At 42.9% G+C, this 22,023-nt stretch overlaps 1 protein-coding gene across 3 annotated transcripts in view; it reads right to left on the reverse strand.

Moving 5' to 3' along the window:
- Uso1 (USO1 vesicle transport factor) overlaps positions 1-22,023 on the reverse strand; it is an 81,895-nt gene that overhangs the window by 25,978 nt on the left and 33,894 nt on the right. For all 3 annotated transcript variants that reach the window (XM_003469380.5, XM_013151910.3, XM_063249403.1), the window contains 8 exons: positions 18,172-18,272; positions 17,135-17,237; positions 16,929-16,984; positions 12,876-12,996; positions 8,926-9,104; positions 7,538-7,678; positions 5,478-5,566; positions 5,037-5,191 (listed from right to left, as the gene is read on the reverse strand). In XM_003469380.5, coding sequence (XP_003469428.2) covers positions 5,037-5,191; positions 5,478-5,566; positions 7,538-7,678; positions 8,926-9,104; positions 12,876-12,996; positions 16,929-16,984; positions 17,135-17,237; positions 18,172-18,272 — 945 coding nt within the window. The remainder of the gene's footprint in view (positions 1-5,036; positions 5,192-5,477; positions 5,567-7,537; positions 7,679-8,925; positions 9,105-12,875; positions 12,997-16,928; positions 16,985-17,134; positions 17,238-18,171; positions 18,273-22,023) is intronic.

Consider the following 22,023-nt stretch of genomic DNA (forward strand, 5'->3'; position numbering starts at 1 on the left):
TATAACTGATGATACAGGCAATTCTTTTTAAGATAGCAAGAGGCATTATGGTAACCATTGTTGATCACCTTGTATTTTGTTTTTACATTATGTATTATGTCCATCCTTTTGATTTGACTGACTCTGTTTTATCACATTTGGTTTTATTCTTTTCAAAAGAAGTAGTAAGAATTGTGGGAGTAATAAAACCCAAAATGTCTAATTGTCATTGTACAAAAGAGAGGAAAAGAAAGTGCTCTAAAGGATATAACTGCATGTATATTTAAGTGTATAAGATAGATAACCATATTACTGAGTTTTGTTGGATCATTGAACAGAATTGTTTGCAGTCTCACTGTTTGAATGTCCACCTTATATGCTTTAATTTTGTAACTTGAACAACTATTTCTAAGATGACAATATGTAATCTATTAACTAGTGATTTCCTACTGTTTATTTTTTCTGAAATTCTGTATAATTTGTACCCTTTTTCTGTTTTTTGTTTTCCTCCTTAAATAAAATTAAAAAAAAATAAAGTAGAAAATTTTAACACTTTAGGTATCAAACTGATGCTGGTAAGAGTAAAAATATTATCTCAGTGGAAAACATTCTTAAAACACATTCTAAAGAAATTCTACATCCAGGTACGAGGCTCCTAAAATGGTGGCTTGCTAGGGGATCGGGCGGAGAGTCTCTCCAGAGAAATCATATTAGATGCTAGAATATGACAACATGGAGAGGGCCAGACGAATGGATAATGATTCTTATTAACCAAGACAGCGCGGCTAGAGAATTTAAAGTCATGCTGAGACTGCGAAGGCTGATAATGGGAGGCTGCAAATCCCGCGCCTTTAATGCAGCAAACTGACCTGTGGACCCAACAGGAAAAGCTGTGTTGGCTTTTGGTGACTGCTGGAAATTGAGACCCGGGACCCTGAGAAGCAGCCAGGACTGCTCTGCTGCACCAGAGGAGATTGTGAAAGGCTCTGGAGCTCCAAAGCCGAACCCTGTGCAGTTTTCTGACCATTCCACGCTGTGCCGGGAGCACAGTGAGGGCGAGCTGCGAAGTGTGCAGTAGACTCAAGAGGAGGACCTGCACCAAGCCCTGGTGAGTACTGGAGACTGGGTCCCACAGCTGCTGGGATTGGCCAGAGAACATCTTGGAACTGGGCAGAGCCCACCACCACGGGGACATCAATAACACAGAGAGTCTGGTGGAAGACATCTTAGAGTTGGGCAGAACCTGCGGCACGGTGACATCACCGAGTCACCCCTGTAGAGAGGTCTGGTGGAGGACATCTTGAAATTGGGCAGAGTCTGACGCCATGTTGGCTTCAGTGTCATACAGAGAACTAGTGGAAGACATCTTGGAATTGGGCAGACCCGCAATCCTGGTGCTCCAGAGAGGAGCACCAGGACACAGAGAGGTCTGGAAAAGAACAGCTGGGATTTGGGCAGAACTCTGTGCCAAGGTAACATTAGTCAGCTGCTTCTGGCACAGAGAGAACTGGCAGGATCTCCTGGGGCTGAACCAAGCCTCTGCTTGGGGCCCAATAAGCAGATACAAAATTGTCACAACTCAGTGACATCCAGAAAGTACAGCCTAATTTACGGATTGACTGGCACAGAGGCTGGAGGCTAGCCTGTACCGCCCCTGCATCCCAGCCTACCCCAGATAACAGCAAATTGGGGAGGACAACAAAAACTCAGATTAGCATGCTTCTGAAAGGCCCTAAGCAATACGGATGGAGAGGGCCAGAGACCCCCAGGACACTCCAGTCTGAAAGAATCCAGAAACATGGCAAGAGATAAAAATTTTAAAAAATCTCCAGCTGCCCAACATGAGAAAATAAGCCCAGGAGAAGTAAACACTGAAGAGAACAAGCACAGTAACCATCCAATACTGGACACAGCATCAGCCGAAATTAAAAATGACCTCATAGATGAATTTATAGCTGTACTCCTGATCCAAGTGAGGCAAGATATAAAGAGATTAATTAAAGAAATGACAAGCCCCACCCAAGAGAACACAGATGGAAGAACTGAGGAAATCAGAAAAGAAAGAGAAACTTCTGAAGAAGAATTTAAACATAACTTAGAATACATGAAACAGATCCAAAGAGATTACCAGGAAACTAAAAACTCCATTGAACACTGGCAAAATATCCTGACAGAAACTAAAGACAGCCTTCTGAAACTTGAAGAGAGATTTATGGCATATGATCTTGAAAGAAAAAGCCTCTTAAAAATAACAAGGAACCAGAAAGAAACAATTCAAAGGCTAGAAGAAGACAAACAGATACATAACTTAAGAATAAAGAATGTGAGTGAGGAAGCAGAAGCAACCAAAAATGAAATACAAAGAATATTCACAGATATATTAGAGCAAAATTTCCCATCTATATCAAAAAGAAATGATATCCAGATAAAAGAGGCATACAGAACACCAACTACCTACAACCAAAACAGATCTACGCCTAGACATATAATAATCAAGATTCCAGAAATTCACCAAAAGAACAGAATATTAAAAGCAGCCAGAGAAAAGAAGCAGATTACCTACAACGGGAAAATTATCAAAATAACAACAGACTTATCAACACAAACTCTTAAGTCAAGAAGGGAATGGGGAGAAATATTCCAAGTCCTGAAAGAAAATAATATGCAACCAAGGCTCATATACCCATCAAAACTCTCTCTCAAAATTAATAAGATGAGAAATAAGATGCTTCCAAGACAAGGAGGAACTGCGGGAATTCGTGGCCACCAATCCAACCTACAGAGAGTGCTGAAGGACATTCCAGAGAAAGAGAGGAAAGGATACTAGGATTCCAGCAACAGTGGGAGAGAGGCCTCAATGAACGAGGCAGACAGTGGAATGCGGGAATAAGGGGGACAAATTATGGCAGAAAAGTGGAGTAGCGGACATGAGGCAGAGACGGTAAGCTATAGTCTTTAGTATAGACAGCTCTGAAACACTATAAAAAAAGGCAGAGGTCATTGTTAATAGTGTATCAGGATTTAAAAGACACAGTAGTGTTATCGCCATATTTAGTTTGAGTTTAATTTGTTCTGATCTGTCCACTCATGTCAGATTTGAACACACAGACATCTGACCCAAAAATAGCAGGTTATACCATGGCAACTATCCTTACTTTCCTATTAACTTAAACTGAAATCCTGTATTATTTACATTGTCTTACTATGACTGATCTTAACTGAATCTGAATCATAAGACCATTGGTTGGCCTTGGCTGATTTTATTTGAATTTGGTATGCTTGTTAGTATCAACCCTAAAAGTAGAGGCGACTACTCTGAAGATGACAAGATGTAAAGGATATCCATACTGGTATTAACTATTAACAGCTCTCAAATCCTACAATGCTTTCAAAGTTGTGTTTTTATAAAAATACGTAATACTGTGTTTAACTATATTAAGCCGGTATTGTGGACAAATCTATTGAAAATAACAAGAGAAAACATAGTAATTGCAGAAGATCACCTATATTGTGGTCTTATATGTCTTATCCATTGCATGTTTTTCTAGCAATTTGTTTTGCTGTCTTGTTACGACTTGGTTTTCCCTATAATACAGAGAGGATAGATATATATGTAGAAATTCACACATGAGTTTTTTTTAAAAAAAATTATTTACGGGAACAGATTATATAATGCAAGATGTAGTGAACAGATACTCTGAAGAAGAGATGCTAAGAAACCCAATGCTAATTTTGTAGCATTATGATATAAATTCTAGCAATACTATTGTTCGCTGATTAGAATGACATTGGTCTGGTCTCTTGAGTTCAATTTCAGCATATGTAGAGATGGGGATGGCTACCACGAAGAGAAGGAGAGATGCGATGGTAGTTATTATTGTCTTCCCCAATGTTGGATCTTGAAGACCTAAAAAGCCTTCATCATCCTCTAATGATCTGATTAGTTCTGTAATATGCAATAAGTATATAAAGTGGGTGAAGATGGGGACAACTATTTGTAAGAAACTAGAGACAGTTAGATAGACAGTGAAGATCTCCAGTGGACTTGTTTTGAAATCTGTATTTCTTTATATTGGTTTTTTAACTGTTTTGTTCTGTTTTGATATGTTTAATCTTACCCTCTTTGAGATGTAAAACAAGTGTGTAGGACTGATAACCATATTATTGAGTTTTTGTTCGATCATTGAGCAGAACTGTTTGTAGTGTCACTTTTTGAATGTCATTCTACATACTTTAATGTTGTAACCTGAACAGCTATTTCTAAGATGACAATATGTAACTTACCAACCAGCGATTTCTTACCATTTGTTTTTCTGTAATTTTGTATTATTTCTACCCTTTTTTTATCTCCATGTATTTTTTTGTTTCCTTTTCTTTAAAAAAAAAAAAGAAAGAAAGAAATTCTACATCCAGGGTCTCACTTTCATTTATAGTAAATAATCTTTATGGTAATAATTTATATAATTAAAATGAATTCTACTTATGCTTCCCACTACCAATTCCAAGTCACCCTTAAAGCTTAAAGTTAACAAAGGTATATATTAAAAAAGTCACCTCAGATAATTCTTATACATAAAGACTGAAACTGAAATACTTTAAAGAACCCATAGAAAGGACAGTGGCTCTCACCTATAAGAGATTAACAGACTAAGCTATCACGTGTGATTTCACACCAGGGTTTGTCTTTAGCATGGTGATTGCTACAACTGCAGCTCCTGTCTGTGGTGTGCATCTATCCAGTGCCCGGTACTAGGGTAAGGGCTTAAATATGTAACTGTGTAATCCTCACAGTTGTCTAGTGACATGTTATCCTCTCACACAGATGAGCAGCATTATCTGCTCATCGCTTGATAAAGCAAGAAAAAAAAAATTCCACAATGAAATTCTGGTCTCACTCCAAAACCTGTCCTCCAAATTTATCTTTACGCCAAGGAACTAAGATTTTTAAAATGAGTATATAAAGTATAAAATTTTGAGCACAGAGACAAAGATTCAATCAAAAGCTTGAAAGATAAGTATGTACTTTTAAAAACAGGCCTCAGAAATAAATGGTTTACCATCAATAGTGGAAGGCAGAAGTGTTGACACAATTTCTCCCTGTCCCTTCTGGTTTTTGTATAAGAAGCACTGGAAACAATAGAGAACAGCACAGCGCAGAACGAACGGCTGTCTTTCATTGACCATGGACATCAGCAGCACCACGATGGCCGGCCTGATGCAGTGAGAGAGGATGAGGAGAATGAAGTACCTTGGCCCATGGACTCAAACAGTTATGACTCTGCAGGCCAATAGCCCTGACCAGACAACCAGCAGGTCAAGGACCTCCCTCTGCACCCATGTTTAACCCCTAAGAACAAACCCTGCAAATACTGGTGCCTTCATCTTGTCAGTTAATTCCCAGCTTCAAACACATAACTGAAATCAGAGCAAGCTGTGCACGTACACACAACCCAAACTAAGTGCTCTCACTGAGAGGAGCACTGGGCTCCCTTCCCTACCTTGGGGGGTTCGAAGGTGCGTTCACAGAGGCAAAGTAGTCCTGGTTGACTTGGCAGCCACGAATGACTTCTGAGACAGTGTTTATGGTCTGTTAATTAATGGGGGGAAGAAAAGAACATTTATTTAGAGAAAATAAGGCAAGAAAGAAAGCCTGTTTTCAAAGGAAAATGTTACACTGCTTTGTTTTTAAGTATTAAAATTCAGATAATTCCAAAAACAGGTATAGCACTATGATCTTGTAATAGTTTCAAGATAAAGTTTTAAGAGTTGGGGTGTAGCTCAATGGAAGAGTCTCTGCTTAGCATGCAAGAGGGCCACATATTTAAAAACTAAAAGAGCTAACAACAACATCCTCTAAGAGCTGAGAGTCTATTTCTACAGAATGAGAAAAAACGTTTTAAAATCAGAGACCACATTTAAAATGTAACAAACAGGGGTCAGGGATGTCACTCAGGGGCAGAGTACCTGCCTGGCAAGCATGAAGCCTTGAGTCCAATTCCTGGTAACACAAAAAATGAAAAAAAAAAAAGAAACGGTCGGATGTGGTAGTACACGCTTATAATCCCAGCATTTAGGAGGATGAAGCAGGAGGATCACCGAAAGTTTTAGGTTAACTTGGGTTACAGAGGGAGATCCAGGCTGACTTGGAATATATAGTAAGATTATCTCAAAAACCAAACCAAACCGAACAAAAAAAACAACAAAAACCCAAAATAATATTAATATATTAATAATACACATAACAAAAGTTGAATACAAGGATAAAGGTAGAAAAAAACCTTCATGAAAATAGAAGAAATATATTTCAAAACAACATGCTGTTGCCAGGTGTGGCGGTACACACCTGTAACCCAGCACCTGAGAGCCTGCGGTGAGGCCAGCCTAGGCTATAAAGTGATTTCAAGGTCAGTCTGAACTACATAGTGAGACCCAGTCTCAAAAAGAAAACAGCAAATCAAAAAAAAAATCATACATGCTGCATATGGTATGTACTTCTGTCAACTAAAAATAAATTAAAAATTTAAAAAACCATACTAGGTCCAGGAAGTTTAACAATCTATTACTAGAGTTGTGGAAGGAGATCAGAAAAAAGAAAAAGTTATCAAGAACACTAGAACAAGCTGGGGATGGAGCTCAGTGGCATAGCTTCTGCCTGGCAAGCACAAGGTCACCACAAGTTTAATCCCCAGTATGGGGGTGGAGGGTGGGGACACGACCCTAGAACTAAAGACAGTCTCTAGGACCATGAGTGACAAAAACAATTGGGGAAGGGGGAAAAGGTCCACAGTAATGTATACCATCAATAAATTTTAGAAAACGAGAAATAAACATATCAGAATCTTCTGAAGAGAAAAGGTGATATTTACAAAAGGATTAGAAGTCAGAAAATACCCCAGGAACACAAAGAAGGGGGTGGCAGGGACGTGAGATCCAGTTGACCACAGAGCCACACCAAGAGAGGGAAAGGAAACAGAGAGGGACGGATCTCAGGTAGGGCGGGGTTTCCACAGGCAAGCAGGGACGTAGTGGAGGAGACCCTACATCCACAGACACATGAATGGCTGGCACAAAGCAAAGCACAGGTGTAACACAGAGCGAGAGAAGCAAGCCTGCACTGACACAGACACAGACTGGGCTTCACAGGGGCCATGTCATCAGGGCGTGGTTAGAGTCCCAGCAAGCAACTCAGTGACAGGAGGGCGGACAGTGACCGTCCTCACAGATAGCAGTGAGGCCGGGGATAGCTGTTCCAGTTACAAATCTTTTATTATTGTTTTCACGTTTAATGCGCATTTGTTAATTTGAGACCAAAAATGTAAATAAACTTCTCCCCTAACTCCTAAACCCTAAGTCATACCGAGCACACCCATGACATACACACAACAGAGCCCACAGGAACGCTTCCTGGACGGATCTGCTAGCCAGGCCCTGAGCCTGCCTCTGCACTCTAAAGCCCACAGGAGGACACCTCTTGGAAGCGACTGTGTCACTGTCCCATTCAGGCAGATAAGCACATACCCCAACACACAAAGTGCTGTTTACGGCCGCCAGTCCTCACCTCGGTCAGGATGTCTGCAGGAACGCCGGTGGCCATCAGGATGGTGCACAGCTGCTGCAGCAAGCCACACTGGAACATGGCCTTCTGGCAGCTGCTGGTGGCCCCGGGGGGGTTGGTGGGAGACACTAGCACCCGCACAAGCTGAGAAAGAGAGAGAGCACAATTTACCTTTTAGAGATTCCGAAAGGGCAGAAACAAATCTGGTCCAGATGAACAGGAGATCTGTAGGGAGCATCCCTTGGTCGCTCTACCAGACCTAGGTGCAAGCACCTTCATGCTGCCATGGCAACCATGCAGGACCTGCACGCGCCACCTCACTCTGTTTGCTCCCATGCACCAACTGCCCTACTCAGGTTTGCATCCCCACTCAGGAGTAACCACTGGTGACACAGCACACACAGATGGGTGCATTGCTGCCTATGATGCTGGGCAGAGGAGCCCGGTGGGAAGAGGTGGGTCACTACCAACATGGCTGAATGGTGTGCGTGTGTGTACCCTTCCTGCTCTCTTGATCTCACTGCTTCCCACTGCCGTGCTACCAGCTGTGCTCCCACACCGTACCCCTAGGCCACGCCACCACCTGTTGCTCTCTCACCATGCCCCTAGGCTGTGCCACCCTCCCTTGGATCCAGTCTCTACAAACTATGAGCCAAAATAACCCGTTCCTCCTTTTAAGCTGTGGGTGTTGGGCATTGTGTCTCAGCCTCGCTAAAGTAACTAAGGCCATTAGGATGCACACTTTTCTGAAACCAGGTCTTACAGTGTTGCCGATGTGGGCCTAGACTTAGCCTCCTTAATGCAGGCTGGGGCTCTTGGTGGTCACCTCCACACCTGGCCCAGATTTTCACTTTTTCAAAGTAAAAAAAACAAAGCACCAACTCATCATGTAACTGGACTATTGTATTTTTCTGTATGAGCTACACTCCATTAAACAAACTTGAACTTATTCTCAAATGCAAAATCCATTAGGAAACTGCAAATCTGGATTTGCTATGGTGGTGCACACCTGTAAGCCCAGCACTTGGGAGGCTGAGGCAAGAGGATCATTGCAAGTTTGAGACCAACCTGGGCTATAAAAGTGAGCTCAAGGCCAGCCTGAACTGCACAGAAAGATCCTGTCTCAAAAAAGACAAAATAAATAAATAAAATAATAATATAAGAGGGTAAAAAAACAAAATTGTGAGAAATTAATACCAAAGCTGGGCGGAGAGCAGGGGCTCCCACTCTTCTGAATGCAACTGTAAATCTCTTATCAGGTGAGGTGCAGCAAAGCCTGCCAGACACCAAGTATCTAGGACTTGTCAAATGCAATTGATTTGCTCTTCTTTGGAAGAATCCCCTCATAAAACTCTTGCTATGTTTGTGTCTAAGGAGAGCGCACCACTTACCTGAAGCATCAGATGAAGATTTGTCACTTTCTGTGCAGACCAGCCAGAATTCTCATCTCCAACTTCAAACCAAGGTTTCATGCGTTGAATATATGAGCCTTCTTTAAAAAAATTTTGATTTGAATTGTTGTTTTTTAACAAGTTTTGAAGCAAAATCAAACAATCTTCGACAACTATGCCTGGGGAGACAATGTAAAATGCACTGAAGTCTGAAAACAGCTGAGGGAAAATTCAATCCCCAATACTGGAAGAAAACTGTACTGTATTTCCACACCTTGCATCTTTCAGGGGATTCAGGCAAATGCCAGTTCAAACAGATTCACAAGCATGAAGGCTGAAACCTGCCTGCTCTTTCTCGATCTTGTGATTTCTCAATCACAACTCTCCTACTTTTCACTGAAATCAAGATTAAAGGCCATCTTTCAGCAGCAATTATCATCATCCAAGGGTAGGTCAGCTCCCACGCTGTGCCTGTCCTGGAGTGGTTCTCTTCACTATCAGGTAGTATGCAGCTGCACAGATGGTAGTTCATGAGCACAGGGTGATGTGGACACCCACTTCCTCTATCTTGTTGGCACAGACAGAAACAAAGAGCGCTGGGCATCCGCACACTAGCTAACTGTTATCACTCACTAAATGGATCTTTCCTGTCTTGCTCCAGCTTCTCTAAGACACACTGGCTGTTTATCTCTGTCTCTTGAGGTCGCCTTCTCTCAGTCTGCTGAAACATGACCCTTACCACCTGGATAGGCTACCCCTCAGGCTACTTTTCACAGTTCCTGTCCTGCATGGCTGAACCCTTTTCCACTTCTCTACTGACAGCACTCCTGATTCTGGGACGGTTTCACCCACAGGGCCATCCTCACAGGGGCACTTCCGAGCACAGGGACCTCCCTGTCCTTCACAAAGCAAACTGAACTGCGAAGCCAGCCCCCCACACACACACTCCCCCTGGGCTCCCCCTGGATGGCACATCTGTCTACCACAACCAGATTTTTTTAGTGTCTACATATTCTCCCCCTCCTACCTTCACCTTTTATTAACAGTTTGCACTGGTAGTGTGGTACATTTAGTGTAGGACATTTGTTCCAACTGGTCAACAAATGTCAACCCTATGCCTCAAGTCCGTAGTTTGCATTCAGCTTGCCCTGTGAACTCTCTGCGGTTCTGTAAAGTTCTATGGGTTTTAACAAACAACAGTCTACCACTATAGTTTCATACACTATAGTTTCTCCGCCTTAAAATGTCCTGTGGTTCACGTATTCATACCTCCTTCCCCTCCCCGAGTCCCTGGTAATTAACAATCCTACTGTGTCTGTCATTTTGCCTTTCTCAGAATGTTATGTAGTTGGAATTCCTCAGTAACATGCATTTAAGTTTCCTCTATATCCTTTTGTGGCTTCTAACTCTTCTTTTTATTGTGACTATCCCATTGTATGGATTACTGCAGTCTGTTTATCCACTCACATGCTAAAGGACACCCTGGTTGTATCCTGGTTTTGGCAATTATGGAAAACACTCAGGTGCAGGCTCTTGTGTACATGTAAGTTTCAAACTAATTTGGGTAAATATCAAGGAGCATGACTCTTGGATCAAACAGCTACTCCATGTTTAGCTTTGTGAGAAACCATCATGCTGACTTCCAAAGTGGGTTGCTACCATCTCATATCCTGCTGGCCACGTCTGAGCTTCTGCTCACATGGGACTTCACAGCGCTCGGTGGTGGCCACTGAAATCTTTTTAATGTTAGAAGAGCTCTGTGGTGAGGTCTTACTGTTTTAATGAGCTCCCTAAGACATACCATTCTTGAGGATTTATTTGTATATGCATTTGCCTTCTGTGTATCTACTTTGGTGAAGATCTGTTCAGATTTTTTGCTCACTTTTAATTGGCTTTTAAGAGTTCTTGGTTAAAAAAAAAAAGCGTTCTTGGTATATTTAATTTAAAGTCCTTTTTCAGACATATGTTTTTGCAAATACTCTCTCCCAGTCTGCAGTCTGTCTTCACTCTCTTAACAATGTCTTTGGCAGAGCAAGTTTTTAATTTTAATGAACTCTGAGTTTTAATCTAAACATTCAAAAATGGATCTTCTAAGGATCACTCCTTGGCATCACATCTAAGTCAGTTGTTTTTATTTACAAATTCACTATGCTAATTCACTGCTTATTAATGAAATAGTATGCAAACTGGCAATGTGTAAATGTAAAAACAGGTTATTTTTATGAAAACTAAATATAAGTCTTTGACAAAACACAAGGAAGCAAAGCACTAAACACAGGTGTCTAGTGAAGTAGGATAATATAAATCTGACAGACAGTGAAGAACTGTAAGAAGACTGAGAGCCTGCCTGCCATTTCAAAGAGCCAGAAATGCAAATCCCACAGGACAGAGGCGGGATGCAGAGACCAGTGAGGATGAGAACTGGAAGCAGCAGATCCACCTACGCAGAAAGAGTTTGGGCCCTAATTCAAAATAAGTACATAAAGCGTACCCTTTTAACTAATATAGCTTCCTGTTTAACATGCACATTCTCCTGCTTTCTCGGAGCCTGGGACAGGGCCAGTCTCGGCCTCCCACGCAAGGCCTTTGCATTACAGCCCCGCTCCGGCAGCCTTGCTCCTGGGTGCCTGGAGCAACTTCTGAAGCCCTGAAGGTCCCGCACTTACCTAGTGAGAGCCATCACTCTCTGTTCCAGTTAATTCCACACTGCTGTAAACCCCATTTCCCGTGATCACCTCCCCAAACGTCCACCCTCCGGCCATGTGTGCTCTCCCGTTTTCACTCTGTTTGGTCTCCTCCATTTAATCTCGTTTCAAAATCTTCCAGGGTGCTGCCTGAAAACCTCAAACATGGGTGAAGATGACCTGCGCACACGCCCTGTCTCATCCCGCAAGCATCTCAGGTCTAGGCAGCTCACATCCAGCTGCCTGTGCCTCAGTGCTGGTCTTGCAGCCATGTGCCTTCCTCTATTGGTTCCTAACAAGCTCTTACTTCCTGGAGGTAGGGCCACCTGGCCAGGCCTTCTCTTAGCATTGCAGACTGAATCTGCAGTTGCCACCCTTCTGTCACTAAAAATACCACCGTCATCTTGCTCAAAGTCTCCTTTTCAGAGCTCTGCTATCACTTTCAGTGATTTTAATGTCAACTACAGCTCAGATGACATCTGGACCTCCTAGTCCTGTGGTCTCCCTGAACTTGAGGCAGTGATAATTCTCAACCTTTTACCAAACCTCCTATCTTTCTGGCTAAAGCACCTCCTCTAATTTGTTCAGAGGCTTTCCTGAGACTTTCAACCCATCCATCAAATGCCTTTTTCTCTTTTAAAAAATTCCTTTCTTACTTTCTTGCCTGCCTAGCTTAGATTATATGGATCTACATTGTGCCCAGACTACAGACAATCTGCCAAGTTCCTTGATTCACAAAACCTTCCTGGAAAAGCCTGGGCCCTGTGAAATGCTGCCATCTTCTGCTACCTTTGCACCAAGGTGGCTGGGGCGTGGTGCCCCACAGTCACCCTAGCCAAGCAGCAGCACTGCTGTGCATCCTGAAGGACGCTCTCCAGACTTCTCCTCACCAGAGTTCTCTTCAGACAGGCAGGAACTCATGACTGCTGCTCTCCAGAGGGAATGTCCGGCCTTTTCCTGTCACACTCACCACGTGACTCTGTGTCAACTCAGCCTCTACCGCCAATCCAGAACATGACCGGGCCTTCTCCCCTGCTACAGGCAGGCAGAACATAGCACAGCAGTACTGGGCAGCAGAGCTAGCGTCTTCCAGAAGTGAAGAGAGACGCCAGCCTACCTCTACCTCCAGATGCCTAACGGACATCAGAGGGAAAGGAAGAGGATATCAGTCCTTCCACCACAGAGAGAAAGCCTGCACCTGCTTCACCCTCCACGTGTACCCGGGCCAATGGTGCTGAGCGTACAAGCAGTCTCCTCGCACTCTACCTCCGTCGCTGCTCCCCTCCTCAGTGATAATGTCCAGCAGTCTCTCAAAAGCATTCTCAAAGGCAACTATTTTCTGAATTGCACCGTTGCTTCTTGTCAGTGCCTGTAGTAGTAAGACGCCCTAGGAGAGAAGAAAAACATGTCCAGTGGGGTATGACATTTACAAGACATCTTAAAATTAATACAAAACCCACAGAAGTTTAGAATTTCCTAAGCTCCACTCCTGTACGGATAGGAAAACAGGATATAGGAGTAATTGGCTTCTTCAAGGTTATAAACCTCCACGGCACAGTGCCTTGCCTGGATACCACATCCACAATTCCCAATTCTGTTATCCTTCACCACTGGATGTAACAGCAATTTCCTCACAGTCCTCTATCACCAAATGGCACTCGCTGTGCCCACTGAGTGGAGCTGGATGAAACCCTCTGCAGGACGCCCTGGACCCACCGCTCGACATGCAGAGTGTAGCCATGTTCCAACAGCGAAGTCAGAGTCCTCATAAACATTTGGCCCTCATTTCCAAAATTTGATTCCAAGGCAAAAGACAAACGAAAGATGAAAACTCACACCTGCTAGACATGATGACCAGTGTGCAACAGTTCCCAGGCCTATTTGCCTCTACCAGAAAACAGTTTTCTGGGTTTTGGCTAAACTGGGTTTGGTTTACTTTGCTACTTCTTTGTCATTCTAGAAAAGTCATTTTTCTGCTTATTAACCACTTCTCCTATTTTAGTAAAAACAAAAGTACTGATGAGCCCTAAGTATCCATGATGGTTAAAGAGCCAGCAAGGATCTTATGGAATAAGCACAGACAACACTTCTGAGGAACAACAGTGAGCCGTCGGTTTAAAGGTCCCTACAGCCAGCTTGTAGCCGGGGGTTGCATCGAAGGAAGGGGTGCCCTCAGGATGCTGAGCCCTCAGCTGAGCCCTGAGCTGCACTGCTCCCGCTTGCCTGTCAAGTCTGCACCCCCGGGGCTGGGGCAGAGGCAGTGTCGCCCGACACACCACCACCTAGCTCAACTGTGACACTGGTGAGAGGAGACAGCAGAGGGCAGCTCAGAGACTGGCAAAGTGGCTCTGAAGCCTCCCCGCACAGTTCACAGCTGTGTAAGTGCAAACAGCAGAAACACTGCCTCTCAGTGCACGTGTGCGCAAAACAGGCACAACAGCACTTTGTCATGTTCTTAAACAAAGACCTAGAGGGAGACTGAATTCCACAGAACCTCCTGTATTCTGGATTCTACATATATATTAGTTTCTTTTCCCCATCCTCTTGAAAAATTCACTGAAACCACAGAAAATATGACTGTAAGACATGTAAAACAAACATCTAGATATTACAACAAAATTCCTACTCATAAAAATAATGAGCACCAACATACATAGACAATCATTTTATCTGTCTCAAAAACCGAGGGAAAAAAGATTCAGAACAAAAAGAGAGTTAAAGGAAAATGTAGATAACGTAATCACAGACATAATATACGGGTGGGATCAGAGGGGCAGCACAGTGGCAGAATGCTTGCCTCATAGATTAGACCCTGAGTTTGGTTCCCAGCACAAAGGCATCAATTCTATACTTGAAAAGTAAAATAAATGATAATGGTATTAATCAAGGCAAGGTACTCAAAAGTCTTGATAGATGGATGCTCACAGTAAGACAATTCTGGCCAGGTATGGTAGTGCATGCCTATAATCCCAGCACTCAGGAGGCTAATGCAGAAAGACTGCAAATTCCAGGCTGGCCTGGGCTACAAGCAAGTTCAAGGCCAACCTCAATTACACAATGAGCCCCTAAACCAATACCTCCCACAAAGGCAATTCTTGTAATATTAAAGAATAAAAAATAGCTACATGTGGTGGCGCATGTCTATAACCCCAGCACTCTGAGAGGCTGAGGCAGGAGGATCACAAGTCTGAGTGAATTAGTGAGACAATGACTCAAAGTAAAATATAAAAATGGGCTGGGGGTGTAGCTCAGCATGAAGGCCCTGGGCTAAATTCCTAGTATCACCACCACCAAAAAAAGTGTTTCTCATGTGCTGTATTTACTATATAACTTTAGCATCTACAATATTGCATGCTAGATCTATCATTTAAGAAGTTCTCGGGTAAGTGAGGCAGACTGCAGCCCTTCCAGGGGGAGAACCAGCAGCAGCTTCTGAGATCCGCGCCATGTTGGAACCTAGGGCTCTGGGAAGCCAAGCAAGCACCTCCCCTCCCCGGTAAGTGGTGGTGGTCTGGTAGACTGCGGCCCCTCCAGGGGGAGAACCAGCAGCAGCTCCTGAGATCCACATCATGTTGGAACTTAGGGCGCTGTGAAACCAAACAACCAGCCTGCCTCCCTACTAAGCAATAGTGAACCTACTGATGCATGGCCTAGAGTCAAATATCCCACTTCCCCTACCCCCCCCCCCACCATTTGCAAATGGGAACCAGAAATCTGAGCATCTCCTGGGAGGTTGACCATAGCAAATAAGGGGGATTTCCTTCTACCATCTCTTTGAAGGCAAATATTTTTATTACTGTTTTGCTCTTTTCTGATTAATGGTACTGCTCTATTCAATATTCTGTTTTGATAAGTTCTATAGTGTTCTATATTTCATCTCAATTTGATATACGTGATTGAAAGAACAACTATTATAAAGATAACAAAATATACTGTGATACCTATTACTGTTATCCTGGTAACCTGCTGTGAAGTTCTGTACCAATTTCACTGTACGATCTTAATTGGCTTTATTCTGTCTTGTTCTGTTGCACACTTTCAAAATAAAGTTAAAAAAAAAAAGAAATTCTCTACATGAAGCGGAAGGTAATACTTTTGTTTTTGTTTTGGCACTAAGCAGTTAAACGCTAAAGGCAGTGAAATGACTTCCATTAGAACTGCAGAGAGGGGCTCATCTAAGCACATGAATGAGATCAACTGCCAAGCACCAGCCACCAAGTTCTGCAGCCTGGGGCTTCTCCCTGTACACAGGGAGACTGAACTGACTACACAGGACCCTTTAACTCAGTGGTGCCACACCTATGACACGTGTGCCACACAGGCTGTTTGTACCACTGAGAGCTCTAGAAGTTAGCCATTGCTGCTCTAGCTCCAGAGTTTAGGAAGGTTTTTTCCACATGCTATCTCCATCTAACAAATACAGTTTTGGTTTTTCTGTGGTGCTAGGGACTGAACCCTGGGTTCCCAGCATGCTAGACTGGACTGAGCCACACTCCCAGCCCAAGCTGTAGGTAGCAACAGAAGAATCAGGTTAACCAACACAGTATGGTATACCACATAAACATGAAATACTCAAAACTTCGGGCCAGGGGCTTAGCTCAGTGGTGGGGCACCTGCCTCCCTACAAGGATGTGGGTTAGGCCCCCAGCATCCAAGAAAGTAATAATAAAAAATATTCAAACCTATATGCAAATATTAAAATAATTAAGAATGAAACATGACTCTTAGAGCAAATCAAGCTCTTAGCTTACCAAAGGAAATTCTTGGAAATACTTTGTGGCACTGCTTGGCAAAGCCACAGAGATGTTTGGAGTCCAGGAAGGTTTCTCCTACTCACGAGAAAGGAAAGGGAATTGTGCAAACACGGCTCTGTGAGGACACAGCCTTTTAGAGGAGTGCTCAGGAAGCCTCAACCGTGGAAGCAGGGTTTGTTTCTAACATGCCAAGGACCGAGGCCAGGGCCTTCTCACTGGGCCATCTCTCTGGCCCGTCTGCATGTGTCAAGACAGTCTTGCTAAATCACTCACGCGCCAGGCTAGCCTCTACTTGTGGTCTTCCTGCCCCAGCCTCCCAAAGCAATGGGACTGCAGGCATGCATCATCTACCTGACTAGGAGTAAAAGCTTTCAATAGCAAAATGGCTTCTCTAGCTCAAATACTGGATGGGCAGAAAACCAAAGAACAGTGTGGCCTTGTAGATGTAACCTAAACGTCTGAGCATGGCCCAGCTGTCCATATCTAACTTCTAATGAGTCAACACTGATTCTATCTACAAACGAGAAAAAGGCTGCACATCCTTGGAGCTCCCCACGTAACTTACGTCATTACGTATGACTTCCCTGGAGTCTGCTAGTAAGTCCATCAGTCTTGAAACACCTAGAGGAGACAAGCATGAGAAAAATACCGGTGGGCCACAAAATATACTGATGCAAGTGACAGTTTATTAGAGCACAGCTTTGGTCACTTTGTCTAGGAAATGGCTCTTATTTTTAAACCAAAATTATAAAAAGAAGCTAAATCACTTACCCATGGGACTAACTAAAATAATTTGTTGCACCTGAGGACCTAGTTGTTTTAAGAGAGAAGTCAGAAGCTTCACACTGGGCCAGCGAACATGGAAATCAAACTCCTACAATATAAGAATTGAAAATATTTAATATTTATAATGCACATTTTGAAGAAAAACATTCTTTCAACTAAGTGGTATCAGGAACTAGAAACAACAAACTTTTAAAAACTAATTTTAGAAATAAAAAGCAGCAAAAATAATAAAATTAAACTAAAATATTAGTGATGGGATGTAACAGCATTTTGCAAAACAGAGATAAGATATAGATAGTAGTTTAGCAGTTTCTATTTCTTGAAACATGTATATGGGCCTAATGTATGTATGCAGAAGTATGATACCACAAATTTCACTACTTTTATAGGTGTATTCAAAGGATGAGTGAAATACACTGAATTTTTAAATAAAAATTTCATTGTAGTAAAAGACGAGTTGCCATTAGCCTATCTTCAAGTGCCTCTCTTGTGTTAAACACTTATCTATCTCATCGCTCTTGCCACTGTCGGAAGTGGCCCTGGCGCCCTTTTTTCTGTGTCCTCACTTGTGAGAAACTGTGGGGAATGCTGCTATGGACACGATTGATCCCCTGGAAGGACACTCATCAGACATAATGGTGTGCTCATTCCCTTATTCACCAGATCAGGCGCCATGCTATCTCTGGCTCTTTCCCAAATGCAAAATGACCACGAAAGTCAGCACTGCTAATTGATTCAGGTCATCCCAAAGGCAGCCACAACAGCACCAATGAAGACCCAGAAGACGGACGACCTTGGAACCAAGTTGGACAGCAGCAAGACTGAGGTAGTCAGTGAGCTTGAAGCAAGGGAGAGTATTCTGGAGAGGGCTAATTATGATGTGCTTCTTACTGTACTAAAGGTTTAGAAATTTAAATATTCTCCGTGTTTTTGGATCATACCACATACATGCTGCTTCTCCAATAACACCCTAAAAGGCATCCAAAAAAAGCTCATTAAGCGACAAAAGTTTCTGTATTTACCTCCAATAAAGACAACAGCAGAGTGACATTTTCTTGCTGCTTAATGAAAATTTCTGTAAACTGGCTTCCCAAATCCTCACTCTGTCTTGTGGAATTTTCTTCTGTAACATTCAAAAATAAAGTACTTCAACATGATGTCATGTTGTTTTAAAGCACCTTTTTATTGGAGTTAAGCAGAAATGATCATTCTCCTGGTATTTGAACAATTTCACACTGGAGTAGTACGGTTGGATAAGCACGATCACAACTATGACAGAATGCCCTATCGCTCAAATAACCTTCAAAGTCATTCCACGTTTTATTCTCTGAGTATTTAAAGATGATATCCAAGGACATGTAACACATTTAAAAAAAAAAACAAAACACTAAGATTAAGCTTCTATGAGGACAAGGGAACCATCTGGGTGACAGAAATATTCTACCTTGAATGTGGCAATTGTTACACTATTGTATATTTTGCCCAAACTCAGAAGATACACAACTTCAAAGCACAGATTTTTTTTTTTTTTCTTTGAGGTAGGGTCTTGCTATGTAGTTTAGAATGGTCTTGAACTCACTATGCAGCCCCGACTGGCCTCAATCTCGCAACAATCCTCCCGTTTCAGCCTCCCAAGTGCTGTAATTATAGATGTGCACCACACTCCAGGCAGTGCAGATCTTGTTGTACATAAACCGTATCTCCCATCTTCTGTCCCAAAATGCTGTTAGACAGATACAGTCCTTGCTGACTGTTACTATTAAATAATTACAAAATTAAACCAATTATCTGAAGATTCTCCAGTGTCTTTCTCACATATACCCTATAAAAGTGGCCACCAAATTCATCATCTAACTTTGAATTTCCCATTTAACTTTCACAAGATTTCATCTTTGTCCTGAACCCTCAGAGTCTCTATTTACTGTATGGTCTGCCAACAACATGAAGGATCACTACAAATGGAAGAAACAATGCCCAAAGTCAGCGCCCCCTAAGGCTTGTGCTCACCAGAGCAGCCACTCAAAGCTGGCAGAGACACCCATGCCTGTTCCTCCCAGGCCAGGGGCAGCAGATCGACCTCAGGGCTTTGGGCCCCAGATCCCATCTCAGTCTGCTCCAGGGTGACTGAGCCAGGGAGCGGGGATGCAAGGGTGTGGTGTTGCAGACAGCTCCATTCAAATGTGAGGTCTTAACATTGAAATAATGTAAACCCAGGGGAAATCCAGCAGGTGCCTGAAAAAGCCAGCAATCAGCACTGACAGTGGTGATTGCATCTAATCACTGGTAGCAGAAAAAGGGAAAGGAAGACACCAAAAACTGAGCAAACACCAGGTAGGGCAGGCTGATCTTTCAGAAACATTCAGAAACACTTCTCTGAAACAAAGTAAAGAACTTACTGCTTCTGAGCCTTAAACTATCCATTCATGTGCTAATAAAATTACGTCTAAAAAATTATCTTCACAGACAGAAAGTAGTTTTAAAGAACGAAGGCACTCATATGCTGAGCATGGGTTGTCAAGGCAAGGACAGAAAGGCACGGGGTCAGCAGGCAGCAGGAGAGGCAAGGTGGAGGCGGCTTACTGGGGTTGGGGCTCTTATTAAAACAGAGAACATTTCAAAGTTACATTCTTCTGAGAAAAAAAAAAAAACAGAGAACAAGACTTGCCAACACCCTGCACCATGAGGTGTGGGAAGAGGAGGAAGGAAGAGTCCCAGGGGTCGCCCAATGAGTCGGGAACTCTGGTCGCCAAGCAAGTGGGAGGCCGGGCACAGGAAGAACCTCAGCCTTGCTTCCAAACATGTGAGTTGGTGACACCTTACACCATTACCAGTGGGAACACAGCACAGATGCCAGCGGAGAAGATGAGACGGGACACACAGCAGAGTGGTCACCTCGTGAAAGATAAAGTCACAGCACTTGGTGACAGAGGGCACCGACAAAAGACTCACAGCTGGCTTTATAACTAGTGGCGAAGGACTCAACGTTTCCCCTAAGCGGAGGAAGGAGGCAGTTTCAGTTCTGCAGGGAAGACAGAAAAGGCAAGGGAGAACAGTGAGAAAAAAGGGACACTGTCTCTGTCCATCAGGGACATGTCTGCGGGATATCCTACAGCATTACAGAAAAGGTCATTAGAATTAGTTACGTGAACTAAGCAAAATTACAGGATAAAAGGCCAATATACAAAATTTCTAATTCTATTTCTAGCTAATAGAACAGCTAAAATTTAAAAAATAACACATCACGCCAATTGTTAGAGTGTATCTGAAAGAACTGGAACTCACACAACATGGGTACGAATGTAAATATTACAGCTGCTTTAAAAATGGCCTGCAGGGCCAGGGATCTAGCTCAGTGGGGTAAGCGCCTGCCTGGCAAGTGTGAGGTCATGAGTTTGATCCCTGGAACCAAAAAAATAAAAAAATAAATTTAAATGGCTTAGCAAAAAATTTAAAAATTAAAAAATAAAAATGGTTCAGCAACTAAGATAAACATAAACCTGCTGTATTACTGATCCGTTCTATTCCTAGACATTTACTCTTGAGAAATGAAAGCATATATCCACACATGACCTGTTACACAGGATAGCAAGAGCCTAAGTTACAAAAGAAGAAATTTGATAAAACGAACCTAGTCAAACTCTAATAGCCAAAACCTAGAAATAACACAGATCCCTAACAACTGAATGGATTTGAAACCTGTTACATATCCACACCATAGAATGTCATCTAGCAGGAAAGAGGAATGAACAAACCACCGAGAGACAACATAGATGAAATTCATAAAATTACACTGAGTCAAAGAAGCTAGACTCTTTCTCAGAGCATAATATATGATCTAACTTACAAAAAAATTCCACAAGAATGCAAACTAATTCAGTGGCAAAAAGTCAATCTGTGACTGGATGGGGCTGCAAAGAAGAGGGCCGAGTCATAAACTCTGGAGGAGGTACTGTCTGGGGAGTGGTGGGGCTGGCTCCACACATTATGCCACACCAAAACCAATCAGACTGGGCACCTGTGCAGGTTCTCTGTATCAGCTGCAAAAGGGGAAGGAATTTTCAAGTAAGATGCACCTTTGAGTGTATATAAAAGCATTTGTAAAGCTGTGAGGTGGCACTGTGTGAATCAGGTGCAGGAGGGGAAACCTCTGGAGTCACGGTAAAAAAACAAATCTAACTTTAACATTAAGAAACTATTAATCAGGGCCAGGGATTTAGCTCAGTGGCAAGTGCCTGTCTGGCAAGCCCAAGGTCATGAGTTCAACCCCCAGTACCACAAAAAAAAAAAAAAAAAAAAAAAAAAAGAAAGAAACTATGAACCCTTTATCCTGTAAGGCTTTCTTTCTGAGACAAGGTCTTGCTATGTAATACAGGCTAACCTTGAACTCACTATGTAGTCAAGGCTAGCCTCAAATTCCTGGGGCTCCCCTGCCTCAGCCTCCCAAGTGCTAGCGAGGATTACGCTGTGTGACACCACAATTGGCAGAGTTGTTTTAAACATCAGTGGTGGCTTCAGAAGTATTGTTAGGGAAACAGTTACTATTTCTACTTAAAAAAGAAAAAACCGGTGAGGAAGCAATAAAAGGCTGGAAACAAGGAAAAGCAACTGTAAAGTTCTTGACCACTGGCTGACCGGAGGGCATTAAACGAAGGCTGCAGAGGCTGGTGCTAAAAGCCTGCTTATCGTTAGGAGCCCTGACCCTGAGAGACAACTGGAACAGGAAAAGGACAGCTCTGCACTGTGACCACACGAAGCGCTTCCTATGGCCCTCAGGGAGCTCCTAACAGCCTTTGTCCTGAGTCCTGATCACTCACACCAAGCTCAAGTAAAAACCTGCTTGGCAAGCTGTCACTTCCAAAGCTCAAAGGGGAATC

Source organism: Cavia porcellus, unplaced genomic scaffold (genome assembly GCF_034190915.1).
Source record: "Cavia porcellus strain 051 isolate PalLab524CR breed Dunkin Hartley unplaced genomic scaffold, mCavPor4.1 scaffold_5, whole genome shotgun sequence".
Taxonomy (NCBI): domain Eukaryota; kingdom Metazoa; phylum Chordata; class Mammalia; order Rodentia; family Caviidae; genus Cavia; species Cavia porcellus.